A 15,653-nucleotide genomic window follows, 5' to 3' on the forward strand; every position below is an offset into this window, starting at 1 on the left:
CAAACCTGAAGTCTACCTTATTTTCTTCTCAGTCCTTACCTGAGAAAACCTTGTGCTGAGGTCCCACAGGACGGTATTATTCAATTGCACTACTTCTGCCCAGAAGATACAGAGCTTTGATATGAGAAACTGAAAATACTGAATGCTGATATGTAACTATGTTCTGCTCCTCTGATAAGTAGATGTCTATATAAGTAATGAGGGTAGGTTGAATGGAAGCAGGACATTAAAAGGGAATTAAATATCATTAAAGTCATGATGAAAAAATCCAGAAAAGTGTACAATAAATCTTTGTCCACTGTTTCTAGGGGGCCTCCCTAGGAACCATCATGACATTTTTCCTTCTATTTAGCAAAGAGTAGTGAAATGTCTGAGAAGATTTACATCTCCTCCCAACATTTTTGTTTCTCAAAGTATGGACATAGCCTGGAGGAAGGAAATGGGAAAGTTTGTGAACATCTCCAAACATGTCTTTCAAAAAATGTACTCAAGGGATGCACCCATGAGAAGTTATTTTGTTCTTTCCCATCTGGACCACATACAACCACTTGGAGAAGAGGGTGGGAAGGAGGAGGTCAACGCTCAGCATTCACCCTGCCCATAGCTCTTCCTTTTCAGGACATAGAGAAGCAAAGTTCTGATCTATTAGTAACTGAATCTGCCTTGGAAAAGGGCATTCGTCAAGGGGGCAGTTAGAACATCACCCAAAGCTGCCAGCACACAGCTAACCAGAGTTATGAGAGACATAAAACTGTCAGAAAAATTGTCTGCAGAAAACTTTCAAAGAGAGACATTTGTATAGCTGATGGTGTGAGTTTGCTAGCGGAACAATTTAGAGGGGAAGAAAGGAATAATGGATTAGTCTTCAGTGACTTGAGGACGTTACCTTGTTTCTACCACAATGGCTCATTAAATCTACCAAGCCAAATGGGTACAGGATGTGGCATTTTACAATCCAGCTCTCATTAATTGGATGGAGGTGGCTTGGGAGCAGCTTAAGAGGTAGGTCATGTTTCAGAGGGTGGATGAGAAATCCAGGATTAATTCTGAGTCTCTGTGGGTCTAAGTCTGTGTACTATATTCGGAAAACTGAACGCTGTGTGTTCCCAGCAGCTCTCTCCAAAACTGCAACCCCGTGTAATGTTGCAGTATAGCTTATGGGGTTGTTCACTTATGAAATATCTTGTAAAAGATTACCACAGACCATTCAACAGGCTTAGGGGCTAATCTCTAAAATGATCAGAGAGAGCTCAGCTAATCCCACTGCTTTCTCTATGTTTAAGTGTATTTTAAAGTTTTCTAAAAAATTGCTGCTTTGTTTTTCTGTGGGTGTAAAAGTAACTTGGGTTTCTTTGACATAAGAATGTGGCCTGGAACTATCACAGCAGGTTTCAAGCAGCACTGCTGTGTGGAAAGGGAAAAATGGAAAACAGAGATAAACAGTAGTGACTGAGTGACATAGGTGGAATCTGGGATAAGTCCTGGTGCTCTGTTTCCTGTTGGCTGGCTCTTTGTCTCCCTAGGCACCAACCCTATAGAAAATAGAGGGTTCAAAGGTTTGGGAGGAATTCAGGTCATTTGAATATGGCTGTATTCATAAACAGTCAAGAACCTTTCATCCAGAATAATATCGGTTGTCTTTATAGTCAGCAGCTCAGACACAAAGGCTGTTAGTTTTCACAGGGAACACACGATGACATTTGATACAGTTCAGGAGGAGGTTTTATATCAACAGCAGTTTGGGATGGTCAAGTTATTTATACATTAGCTTTACCACTCAGCAGGAAAACTATCTTCCTAAACTTAGGCTGGAAATCTGTACACATACATGCAGCACCCATTTAGAGGAAATATGACATGATATGAAATAAGTTATTTCAATTGATTTAGAAACACTTAGAAGAGTTTTAAAAAGCATTCTTGTAAGAACCATGTGCCTCAGCCTACTCAATTCCTTACTTCTTCCATAATGAGAAAGAGGTTTATTAAACTCTGAATGTAAAGAAAATTAATGATACATATAGATCTTTTCATTAAAATAGTAATTTCTAGCACAGCAGTGCACTGATTTTAAAAACTATGTTTGTGAACTTGCAGAGATAGAAATAAGTTGGATTGCAGCAACCAGCTTTTTTTGTTGTTGTTTAAACTTTTCATTTAACATGAAATCGTAGTTTTCCTTTAAGGAAAAGAAGTCTGTTCAGAGAAGGAAGTTTACATGTATATCGCCAAACTGGATTCTTTTTCCCAAGAAAATAATCAGTTTCTAACCCTTAGGAGTCTCAAATGAGACAGCTCCTAACCCTGCCTCTGGAACTAGCACATGTAAAGCTTTTGTCAAGTTGGATCTGTCTACAAAGTTGGCATGCTCTGAGTGGGCTCATGGGCAAGATTATCTCCAAGTATCCTTTCCAACATAAATTCATTCTCTGTTTCACGGTTAAGTTTTAGAGAGGGCATCACTCATTAAGTGATAAGACATTAATGGGTACCTGGCTGGTTGTCTCAAAATACAAGTGCAATTCCTTGAAGCTGTTCAGACACTGGAAATACACCTGTACAGACAGCTTAGTGAGCTGAAGTCAGATGACAATTTAAAAGGATCAACATAATTTACTTTACAGTTTTCATGACTGTTCAGCTTAATGATTTACACACCATGTAAACAAAAACTTAACTTAAATGGGATTAAATTTGCTTAAGGGTGACATCTGCTAAATGTAAAGCATAAAATGAAGATACATGTTCTTCAGTTGTACTAAAAGACTGTTTGTCTTTTGCTACAGACTTATTGACACGAACAGAGAGATTAGTCACTTCCCAGTCATAAAAAATGGGATTAAGAAACTCTGAAAAATATTCAGACTGATTTAGGCTTGCAGGTTAAGTGTGCATAGTGTTCATGCCTGAGTTTACAGTGTTACCTGAAGTTATAGCTATTTTATACCTCATATTTCCTTGTCTTTAAGTCTGGTGCCAAATGTTTATTTGTTTATAAAAACAAACCTGTGGAAGTGAAAGTGAGGGACAGGAAGGGAAGGGAAGGCAAGAATGCTTCCTTGTTTACCTCTGCAGTGTGAGAATATGTAGAGAAGATATTTGTGTTGAGAGGAAAAGCTGATACAGGGCTGGGAGAAAAAGAATTTATTATAAGGCAGAAGGAGTCCAGCAGATCTTCCCAGCAGCTCCCCAAAGGGACATTTTCTAGAAGCTGGAGAAAGCTTATCTGGTCCACTGGGCCAGGGCCTCTGGGCAGCAGTCTGGTAGCTACATCCTGCCAGCCCTTGCTCTGAGAAGTCCTCTCCACAAGTCCCTTTAGCATCAACAAAGCTTTGAAACAAAATTCCTGGTTTTTACTCTAACTGAAGAGGACCATGGGGCCCTTCCCTCCTTCCTTCCACTGGAAATAAAACAGCCATTCAGTAGTGTAAACAGCCCTAAATACATGTTTCAAACAACTCTGGCTCATAGTTTCTGGGAGGGAAAGAAACTCCAGTCAAGATACCATTTAACCTATCAGGAGGCACTGAAGAGTCAGGAGATAGCAAGGTCACCTCTTCCATTCACTGCTGTGTTTTTTTTTCCACTCTTATTACTGAGCCTGGCCTCAGCACCCAGGTTTGAGCCATCCCTCAGCACAGATATGATAACTTTGATAAGACTCGTGTTATTTCCCTCACTGCTGAGAAGAAATCCTGAATTTGCTACAGGCAGAACCTATGTCCCCAGAGGAATACCTCCTGTCTGTGTTTGTGTGCTCAGTCACAATCATCTCCATAAGAGGTGGCATTTCCCTTGCAAAGCAGTACTCCAAACACTCACTGTAGTGGAAGTGCACCCTCCCTTAGTAATAATTGCACATTTCTTTCCCATTTGGGCAGCACTTCTGTCAGCAGTTAACTGTTGGACCTGCAGCTCAGGTGACCATGGTCTTTAGCTAGAGAATGTGGGGAGGGATTCAGACTCCTGTGCTAATGTTGCCAGCAAGCATGCATGCATGGTGGAGGAGAGTAGAGAAAAATAGTTCAATATGTTTTTAGGAATAGTTGCTTTAAATCAGTATGACCTGGGGCTTAAGGTGAGTTCATTTTATTTTGTACAGTCTAAGGATGCATTTCAAACAAAAAATAGATAAGAGATTGCAGTTTTGAATACACTGCAGCTGACAAAAAGCCATTTGCATCTTTCGCACAAAGAAAAAAAGGACTCTTGTTAGAAGAATCTTTTTAAATTCTGAATAACAGAGTTCTGGTAGAAAGGAAGAAGGGAAAAGTTCTAAGAGAACTTTATGAAAACAGAAAAAAAAATACAGGTTTATAGAAACAGATCCAAAAAAAAAAAAAAGCATCTATAAATACAGCATCAAGAAAGAAAAAAAATGAAGCAGAATTAAATGTGAATGGGAGTGGGAGTTTGAAAGCTAAAAAGTGTAGTATGCTGGACATAAGCAGGATATAGCTCCAGAAATATGTTTGAAATGAGAATGTAGGTTAGAAACTAGCATTAAACAGTAAGAGTAAAAAGACAATGTGAGGTCAGGCAGGAGCCAAACAATGCCTTACCAGTCACATAAAATTAAGGAGCAGCTGTAGTCATAGGCAACTGAGTCTGTAATTATAAAGGCTTTCAAAACAAGAAGGCCTTGCAGGACTCAGACAGGGTTTCTGTAGGGAAAGTGGCAAGAACAGAAAAATGTTCCCTTGGGAAGGAAAAATTTGCAAAGAAGCTGCGCATCTCTCACTATTTCAATAAATAATAGGAAATCCTCAGGAGATAACAATGCAGCTCTCTTTGCCAGAAATCATGCAACCTCATCTATTGGATGCATCATGTATCATGCATCTCATATGGAGAAGCAGGACTGCCAGACAGCTTTCACCCATCACAGACACATCCTCTCTGAAAGAAGGTTTAACCAAAAAAAAGTTAAACATTTAACTTGTGCATTTTTTTTTAATCTATAAGAACTGTCACAAATAAATAGATGTACTAAGTAACGAAATCGTTAAATTTTGTGATGGTTAAATAAGAAACGTAGTCTGCAGAAAAAAATCCCTTCCCATACTGTTAATCTAACCTCTGGAGAAGAATATCATCAAACAGAAATATATATATATGTTTGGTAGCTAACATAGAGTTTGTGTGGGCAGCCAGTGATGAGCCTGATGTCCACGAGGACTAAAGTAATGATAAACATCTCCTTTCAGGGAGAAAGAATATGATTTAAGATTGTAATGAATATATTATTTGCTCTGTAAGTTAAGCTCTGTATTGTGCTACAAGGTTTTTTTGTAAGTGGAAAAATTGTCAAGACTGGAGCTTGAAAATGCTCTCAGGCTTGGCACTTGAGAATGCCGTTAATGGTATTAAAGAAAAAAATTCTTGAAAAGATAAATATTTCTTACAGTTCTTACATATTTCCCTGCATCTATTCCCTACCTACATATATATATATATATGTATGTATGTATGTATGTATTGTTTTGGACTTCTTAAAATAAAGTTAGTGTCTCTGTCTTCCTTAACATGTGCTGTTAAACATATCTGAAAGGTGGCTAAAATAGAGACTTAGATATTTCATCAGAAAATGCAACTAAACAAGACCTTCCCCAGAGCTTGTAGACTTATCTTCAAAAACATGAAAATCAAAATATTTTTGATTTATAAGCCAAATATTTTGATTTATAAGCCAAAAACTTAGAAAACTAAAACAAAGTATCTTATATTGGACTAGTTGAAGAAAAAAAAATCAGGTAGGGGAAGCGAATATGAATATGAAGCGAGATGCTTCTTCACTAAATAAAAGCATTTTTCCTGGCGTGGGGAAAATGGAATTGGAATTGCAGTTAACTGGATCTGTTTTTCAGCTGCATCATGTTCCCACATGGAAGGAACTAAGTACATCTCACAATAATCTTTAATCAGCTTCCTGTTATTACTGTGCAATTAGGGATATGTATCTATTGTTCATTATGATGCTATGCAATGTGGGAAACTGTATTTGTCAAACAGAAAGGCAGCATGCATGACAAGTTCCATGAACCATTGCTGACATGAAACATCTCAATTCATAAATGTCAGAACAATAGTTTTATATCACAAGTGTCAAAATACATACTTGAGACTGTTCCAAGCAACAAAATAGTGGTTTATAGCTTGAAGACAGCAGAAGAAGAATTTCAACAAAAATGTTTTTGCTTTTTCTTAAAACAAAAGCAAAAAGACAGCAACTTATTCAGTATTGTAATTTTCTAAAAACTTTGTAAGAAAATATATAATCTTTTTTTTTTCATATGTGTGTACCAATCAGACCTAATAGAAATTCTTTTTTTTTTTGAACTGATCCAAAGTATTTAATTTAATTATTTGGTATCTCCCCAGAATATTTCAGTTTTTTTTGTTGTTGTTGCTGTTTTTTGCTTTTTGTTTTTGTTTTTGTTTTTGTTTTTTCCATAAATCCTTCCTTCTCTATAACCTCTGCAAATACTCTCAAGGCTTCTGTGAGAAGATGCTGAACAATTTGTAAAACTGCAGTGGCATTGATGTTTCAATTTTTTTGGTTACTTAAAAAAAAAAAAAACTGTACATAGCATATAGCTTTTTAAGATTCCAGAAAGGTTAACTACTTCATTCAGAAATGTATGAACTGCTGAACTGCTGAGGTCATCTTAGGGGATGATTAGGAGTCTGAAACATCTGTCATATGAGAAAAGGCTGAGAGAACTGTGCCTGTTTAGCTTGGAGAAGAGAAGGCTGAGAGAGAAGCTTATCAATGCATATAAATATCTGAAGGAAGGGTGTCAAGAGCATGGGGCTGGACTCTTTTCAGTGGTGCCCAGCAACAAGACAAGAAGCAATGGGCACAAACTGAAATGCAAGAAGTTCCAGATGAATATGAGAAAACACTTTACTGTAAGGGTGACAGGGCACTGGAACAGGTTGCCCTGAGAGGCTGTGGAGTCTCCTCTGGAGATATTCAAAACCTGCCTGGACGTGATCCTGTGCAATGTGCTCTAGGTGATCCTGCTTGGCAGGGCAATCTCCAGAAGTCCCTTCCAACCTCAGCCATTCTGTGATTCTGTGATTCTATGATCTTCATATCACTAAGTTCTGGGTATTTTGTTGTGCACTGGTGTTGATGGGCTTTGAGATACTTATGCTGCTCTTAAGACTATCCATTCCATTCATTGTAAGAGAATGAACTATAACTAATCCAGCAGGTAACAATGTATTCTTTTCATTTTCAGATGCAGTGTAGTGCAGGCAACAGGAAGGAGGGAGGTGATTTTCCCCCGCTACTCTGCCCTCGTGAGGCCCCACCTGGAGAACTGTGTCCAAGTTTGGGGCCCCCAGCACAAGAAAGATGTGGACCTATTAGAGCAAGTCCAGAGGAGGGCTACAAAGATCATCAGAGGACTGGAGTACCTCTCCTATGAAGAAAGGCAGAGAGAGCTGGGTATGTTCAGCCTGGAGAAGAGAAGGCTCAAGGAAGGCCTCATTGCGACCTTTCAATACTTAAAAGGGTCTTACAGAAAAGATGGAGAAGAACTCTCTACTCAGGTGGAAAATGATAAGACAAGGGGGAATGGTCTTAAACTAAAGAGGATAGATTTAGACTAGACATTAGAAGGAAATTCTTCACTGTAGGGGTAGTGAGGCACTGGAACAGGTTGCCCAGAGGAGCTGTGGATGCCCCATCCCTGGAGGTGTTCAAGGCCAGGCTCGATGGGGCCTTGGCCAGCGTGATCTAGTGGGTGGCATCCCTGCCTATGGTGGGGGGGTTGGAACTAGATGATCTTTAAGGTCCCTTCCAACCTGAGCCATTCTATGATTCTATGAAAACAAACTCAGAACCAATAAATTTGGTTCTTCAAGTGTCATATTTAATGATGCTGGACAGATTATTTAACCTGTTTAGGTCTCAATTTCACCCTCTATGAGAAAAACGAAAATTAGTAGTTTTCTTCCCTTCTGTTTGACTTCATTAGTGAAAAGATGTTGGATAACAGCAAGTGTTATCATTTCTGTTACTTTGGCTTTTCCATTTGAAACAAAACCAGCAGCCCATTCTGTATTGATTCAAAATGTTTCATTTGCTAATGAGATGACACATAAAAAAACAGCAGCTAATCTGGTTCTCATAATCTTTGGGGATATCTGGGTTGTTCAAGAAAACTTTCCTCAAATTAACTGAACTTCCTGGGGCTTCTGAACACTAGTGACCACTTCACAAGAACATAAAAGAGTAAGTCCAGCAGTTCTGGCAAATTCTGAGATCACTGACATGAAACTTAATTATGAACAATTGAATACTGAGGTTGTGTTTTTTTCCCCACAAAACTATGGAAAAGTTGCCTTCTGCATTTCTGCGGAATGGGCGGAAAAACTCCTGTGATAGACACATGGTTTGCTCTCGTTAATCAGCCCTGTCCATGGTGCTGACTTTCTTCGTAACAAGATTATTAGGAATTAAAATCTCATTAGGTGGAGGTAAGAATCTTTACATTAATGCAAACATGGCTAAACAATTTGGGATCTTTAATAGCTTGAGGGATCTAGAAATTTTCAGTTTTTTTCAAGTTGTGTTTTGGTGAGCAGATTTCTATCCATTATTTAATAGTAGAGAGCAACGAGGATATTATACTCAGCTAAGCATGGCAGAGTGAGTTTTATTAAAAAAAAAAAAAAAATCTGGCTTATTAGTGGCTCTTCCTAACCGCAGCTGGCATGGGATTAGTTGCAAGAGCAGAGGGAAACACTAAACTTGCACATTTTTGATACAGGAAGTCATTAGCATTTTATCTATTTAGAATTGCAGGAGGACATTCCTTTGGTGCAAAGGTGAATTTGAATTAAGCTAGGCATGAGATTAAATCAACTGGCTCATGAAGTGCTATGGGAACTTGAAAGGAAAATCAAATGGCTCTCTCCCAGTTCATAACTCATCTAAAATTCAGTACATCCAGCAGCACAATGATTATTTCCTCTTTTATTTGCTCTAAGGAGAGTCTATCCTCAACTACTTCCTGCAGCTGCCAATTCTCCTTTGGATATACTGATTTAAGTAGTAATATGGAACTATTTTATCTTTAAAAAGATGGTAGGACATACAGCTGTGAAAATGTGACAACCATTCCCCACTCACCCCCACCCCCTGTATTTATTTCCATGGACATATCAAGAAGAAAAAAATCTTTCTTTTTTCCTCAAGGAAAAAGGTTTTTTTTTTACTTTTTTTTTTTTTTTTTAGCTAGACAGAAAGCCAGATATCTTACCTGCCTGCTTTCGTGATAATCATCTCTGTCCCAATGTCATGAAATCTTTTCCACAGGTCAGCACACTGCAGTTCTACCTGGATCTCTTCCATGGATGAAGATGGAGGAGGCTGAGGACCTGTTCCACCAGATGTAAGGTCAGAATGGGAGCCAAATGAACAGGATGTCCTTTCTGCCAACACCTCTGTGTCTGACCCAGTGCTCTGCTCTGAGTCTGTAAAATAAACATACCAGGTGAGACACCGATTCTACCTACTGTGAGTAGAAAAGGGAGGGAAGAGGAAAGCCAGTAAAGGAAGTGCTAAAGAATGGTACAATTGGCTTTGGTACATATATAAACTATATATATATATAGTTTGTTGTGATTTATGAGCTGAGTTTTGTCTTTGGGTTTCCAACATGACATCTGGCATTTTTATAAAGTTTTTAGAAACAGCTGAAAAAAGACCCTCAACATAAAATATAAATAGTAACAAACACCATCACAATGCCAGGAATGGAGCACAAAATATAGATGAAAAAAAAGAAAAAAAGAACTGAAAAAAATAATAATTCAACCCATAGTTTTAATCCAAGATTAAATTGTCTCACTGGAAAACTACATTCCATTTAATTGAACATCCTCCCACACTACTATTGAAGAATTGGTTATGTTTAAATATTTTTCCCCTTTTAATACTCTTGTCATCAAAAATAATGAGCATTTTCTATTTTGCTATTTGGCAATACCATTTTGGAAATCTGTTTTATTTGCTTTTATAATTTTTTTTGGAACAATGACATTTCCTGGGAAAATAACCATGCCGCATTTGGTGAGGAAAATGCTCTAGGCTATTGAAGGACAAAAAGGAAAGATAGTAAACATATGTAATATGTTACCAAGGAAAGTAATTGAAGCAAACCACATAAAAGACCACATGAGACAACCACCTCCCTTTATGGGGGAGAAGAAGAGAAAAGCTTGCTTAAAAAACAAGCAAACAAAAAAAAAAAAACGAGGTCGGACTAGTGTAAAAGCACAGGCATGTTGAGCCAGGTAGCCATTTCTTTGCCAAAATCTCTCAAATATATATTTTAGATAGGTATGGTATATATATAAATATATATATATATATATATGGTCCTAGATCTCATATGATAGGGCTACGGTGGAATTTTGCAAATAGTAGTGTTACTTTGCAACAGGGTGCACACCTGAATTACATCATTATTCACAATACATTCTGCAAAGCAATGCGCTTACATTTGGAATTTGAGTTTTAACAAATTGGCACCAGTATTGATGATTGACAGAGCAATAAAATGGTGTGAAGTGCTCAGTCAAATGGATCAAGAAGAGCTCTGTAGCTTTCAAAAATAGAAACGATGCCGCAGAGTGTCCTCATCACCTAAACACAAACATCACAGTGAATGAGCAGAACAGCTATCATATAGAAACTTAGGGAGATAAAAAGTAACAATCTATGTTACAAATGTGGTGAAATCACCCTGGCTAAAATTTCTTCCATATCAAACAAGTGCCAGAGACTGTCCAGTAACCCTGAGGTCATGCAGGTTGGGTCTCAGATTTACAGAGTTTCTGAGAGACAGTATCTCCTGGAGCAGCTTGCACACCAGTGAAGAGTGCCACAGTTAAGAAGCTGGTGAAGATGAACCCCTGCAGAACCCCAAGCCCCAACTCCTGCCATGTAGAAATGTTTTGTACTGCTGCAATGGCATGGACATAAACTGTTTGGCTGAAGATATTTGAGAAACTTACAGCCCCGAGTACCACCAGGAAGCCTTTATCCTCTAGAGAATCCTAGGAGAATATGACACTGGATAATGGACTTGCTCGAAGGATACTTTCAGTAAACTCTGACAAGAAGTTTCTGCATGTATAATGTAGAAATTCTATAGGACATTAGAAAGGTTTGGTATGCACCGCTCTCAATCCATTTTTGAATATGTGGTCCTTTATGTCTTCCACTGACATCTAAGATGGGCTGAAGCTGTAAGAAGTCCACCCCTTTAGAAGAGTAGCCAAGCAAGAGAGGACTATTACATGGAGACCAGTACTCCATCCAAAACTGATATCAAAGACACAATCTAAGATAAGATAATATGAGATAACCTGCTGGGGTTCTGTGCCCACAAGCTAGAGGATCAATCCAAGATTAAGGAGGCATTAAGATATTTGGTGCTTGCATAAGAAGCCTAGTGATGCAGGAGCAAAGTGATACTTACCTGCTTCCTCTAGCTCAAATGATTCCTCCTCAAAGAGTTGGAGGGGATAAGCCTGAGTATGTATCACTGCACTAAGGACATTAGTTTTTGTAGTGATGGTTAATCACTTAATCTTTTAAGAAGAAGCAAGATAATACTTCTCAAATTACTCTAAGACCTTTTTGTATGATTGCTCATGAAATGAATCATTAACAATTGTCTTATATCTTCTTTAAGCTCCTGAGAAAGTGAAGGTAAACTACCATGAGGGTCTGAAGAGACTGAACCTAGGGAAAAGCTTCTATTATGGAGTCCTCCTCCTGCAGTGAGGTACTCAACTAAGGGTTTGCATATAGAGAGACTATTTTAGGCTACACCATCTGTGCTTGGTTCAGGCACTCACAAACTCCGTATGTCCTCTGAAGCAGTATAGTAAATGGCCAACAGATGGCACCGGGCTAGCTACTGTACCAGAATCACTTCAGCATTTCCCAGACAGCCTTTCAAAATGGGCATGTGGATGGAGGCTCAGGGATCCCTGAGAATTGACTGGAATTGCATGCTGCAGAAAACTAAACATCACAGACCTAAGTCCCCTCTCACTGACTTTATGCTGATATCACTAAACTGACTTCAGCAGTCTTGGGAGACTTTTCTGACAATGATGGAAGTGAAAGGAGAGGCACATCCTTGAATATGAATTGCCCTGTTGGCACAAGTCAATAACTGCAAAAGAAATTGCCTAATTACTAATATGCCAGTATCTACCCAACTGTGCAGTACCACACAAAGGAGGGGAAAATAAAATAAATAAATAAATAAATAAATAAGTAGAAACTTTTGTTGTTGTTGTTCCAAGGTTGATTATTTTCTGCCTTGAAACATGGTCTATAATTACTGCCAGATTAATGCTCAGAACGGAAAGTACCCCTCTTTACTCCAATTTTGGAAGTGACAGAGATGGAATCTCTAGCATTGCTGCTTTTAGTTCAGTCTCAGTAGCTCTGTGGCTCTTAACAGGAGTCTCTATGTAAGTTAGGATTCAAAATTAATGAAGAGACAGGTAGCAACATCTGTACGTGAGCAACATGCAGAGGGGTGCAGAGTGAACCAATCTCAATGCCTCATACTTTGTGGTGGCTGGAAGCTAGCACAGCTCAAACCACTCTGCTGCACTTGCAATAAAGCAAGACAGGAAGAAGATCTGAGTTTTGTTCTGACAGTCAAACTTGGAGCTTAGTTTTCTTCATGCATCACTTTCGATGGGATGCAACTTCACTAAACTCAAAGGCACTACTTCTACTTTATATTGGTGTAAGCAGGGGGGAAATAACAAATAGCTCCTGAAGTTAAAAAATAAAAATAAAAATAAATTTTAAAAAATTGTCTGTGAACTCACTGAGGAACAGGTTGTGGCTGGTACTACATATTGTGTCCAACTGAAGGACAAACAGAAAAAAAACTGAAGAAGCTTTCTATAGCTTCTTCTGGCTCCAAAGGGACAAGATAATATTCCTTGACTTTCCTTAACAAAGTGCCTTGTAAAAAAGCCCATATTCTGAATCCAAAGTCTAGCCATAGGGAAATGCAGAAGCAACATGGACTGGTTCCCTTCAGAGTTAGGATACCTCTTCTGACTGCTGCCACAGGAATTCTGGTTCTCTGGTGCTGTGTTAGGTTGCAAACTTTGTCACTTTTGGCATATGTTAGGCAAATGGCATTTAAAAGAGTTCCACCGTTCTCTTGCTAGGATAGAGTACAGTCCATGAAAAAGGATGCCCCAAAGACAAGCTCTTCCATTGATTGCAATTAGCAAAAGTGGGAGTAGATGCAGCTGAGGTTTCTAAAGCTACAGTATTACACTGGACTTTCAACTGAAATATTCTCAGGTCTATATGTTCCTTATTGCTTTTATGGGCATCCATGAACTTCCACCTTCTGATCTTACATACCTTTCTCTACCAGCTCCTTCCTCTCACCTGAATGTTCGAAGAAGGACCCTTCCTGCTGCCCCATAGCTGTTGAGGTGAACATCTCCAAGCTCTTGCTGACTGAACAGTTCACATCACTCTACCACTTTCATTTTCCCCTTGTTATACATCTCTTTCAAAAACATCCATCCATTTCCATTCCTGCTGTTTTTTTTTTTTTTTTCTGATGTTTCTGTCATTTATTTCTGCTCTTCTGTGGAGTGATATGTAGCCAGAAGAAAACACAGCCATTTTGGTCTGTGTGGAGAACAATCCTCTGATCACAAGGGAATGCCAATGATCAACTCCTCCAGACTATATCACTCTCCCCAGAGGTGATACAGAGTAAAGTTTATAAAATATTGCCCCTTGTTACAGGCATCTTGCTGGACAAACAAGCTGACCAGATGGTTTTGATTGCGGGACTTGGCCTGATCTGTCAAAAAGAGTCAGGTTCTAGCAGGCACTATATTTCAAGGAGCTTCAAACTATCTAGTGTGACACTACTAAAAAGTTAGGGGAGAAGACTCATGGATTTTGGAAATGTTCAAAGTAACTTTCTAAGACCTGAAGCATAACTTTCTCTCACTGCCACTGTGCTCAAGGCTGTTCACTTTCTATTGCCCTGTTGGATGGCGTCTTGTTATCTCTTGTTACCTCACTAACCACATATCCATCTGGTGCAGTTTAATAGTGCTGAACCTAGAAGAACAGAAATTTCTTGGCACTTTCAGCAACTTGCAGTCTATCAGCAAGACCCTAGGGTCACTTTCAGAGCTTGTAGGGATACTGTGGCCATTGCTGAGATTATATAGGAACAGCCAGTTCAGATTTTTCTTTCTTAATCCCTTTCCCATTTCTGCTATCTCCAGATCACCCTGGGAACCCTCAGCTCATGATTTCTTTTGTTCCACAAATTCCCAGGCTTCTTTTTGGCAGATAGGAAGGAAAACACCATTCTCAAAAGCATAGTGACTCTAAGGTCAGCATCCCCACTGAGTGTCCCAAGATGATGGCCAATAACCCCAACCAGCTTCCTGCACCAACACTATGTGTCCTGGGATAAAAGCCGTCTTATACAAAGCAGCAAGCTGCTACTGACTGCCTTATTTTTACAGTTCAGCTGCCTAGTATTCCTCATGTGAATTCCCTCTATTTTCATCGGTCTGGTACAAGAGGCAAACTGGTATGTGAGACATTAAAGACATTAATTTTCTAAGCAACTTCATACTTGGATCTTCAGCAGAATTTTCTCTGCAGCTGGAACACAGCAGGGATACTGTGCCCCATATTTAACCACTAAAACAAAAAGAGTTCAGTTTAGTCTTTGACCATATCATGCAGCTCGTGCACTCAGCACATATTTTACTCCAAGGTATCAAAGAATATAAACTACAAGAGTGAGAACAATGACAAAAACTTTATGTACATAAAATACCACCTACCCAGAGAAGCCCAAAAGTCTTATTCTCTTTCTCTGTTTCTCTGTTTCTGTTTCTTTCTCTCTCTCCCTCTCTCTCCCTCTCTCTCCCTCTCTCTCCCTCTCTCTCAGTTCCCCCCCTCCCAAATTTATGTGTAGATATCTGATGTAGATCCTGTCAGATTCCATTAGCATAAAGATTTCTCTTGAGTGGAATGCGGCAGCTGTTACAAGCTGTTAGAGTTGTTTTTTTTTTCAACTGTTGATTTTAGTTTGCAAGGTTTGTGAACATTCGGTACAACAGGTGGTCCTTCCTGCATCCCTGCAGTCAATTTTCTGGCAACCAGGATCTGCAGACTACAGAGATGGTACAAAATCATGGACATGCAGAGCCAGATAAAACTTGGGGGTTGACACTTTTTTATCTATGAACTCAGCTGAAATATTGGAGAGCTTTGCTCCTGCAGATGCTGCTGCCACCCAACAAACTCAGTAGCATGGGAATCATGCATATAGATGTATGAAATTACTGGGATCTGGATACAAAATGTCACAATCCTATGGAAGTGAAAGTGTAGAAACACTAAGTCTGAACAGTCCAGAAGAGTGGAGGTTGGCCCGGCCATGGTGTGGTGGTTGCTGGTGCAATGACTTCAGATATACAGATGGGTTCTCCTTGATAACTAACACGTGGGTGAAAGCTAAGCAAAGCCCCCAGTAACCTCAAAGTTACACTAGAAGCTGTGCAACAGCAAAGGCAGCAGGAGCAGCCAAGGTGAAGCA

General features: G+C 39.1%; 1 protein-coding gene across 2 annotated transcripts in view; it reads right to left on the minus strand.

Annotated features, from left to right (window-relative positions):
* TBX15 (T-box transcription factor 15) overlaps nucleotides 1-15,653 on the minus strand; it is a 123,000-nt gene that overhangs the window by 51,591 nt on the left and 55,756 nt on the right. For both annotated transcript variants that reach the window (XM_050714719.1, XM_035569584.1), the window contains exon 2: nucleotides 9,276-9,489. In XM_050714719.1, the coding sequence (XP_050570676.1) occupies nucleotides 9,276-9,489 (214 nt within the window). The remainder of the gene's footprint in view (nucleotides 1-9,275; nucleotides 9,490-15,653) is intronic.

The sequence above is a fragment of the Cygnus atratus genome, chromosome 1 (assembly GCF_013377495.2).
Source record: "Cygnus atratus isolate AKBS03 ecotype Queensland, Australia chromosome 1, CAtr_DNAZoo_HiC_assembly, whole genome shotgun sequence".
Lineage (NCBI taxonomy): Eukaryota > Metazoa > Chordata > Aves > Anseriformes > Anatidae > Cygnus > Cygnus atratus.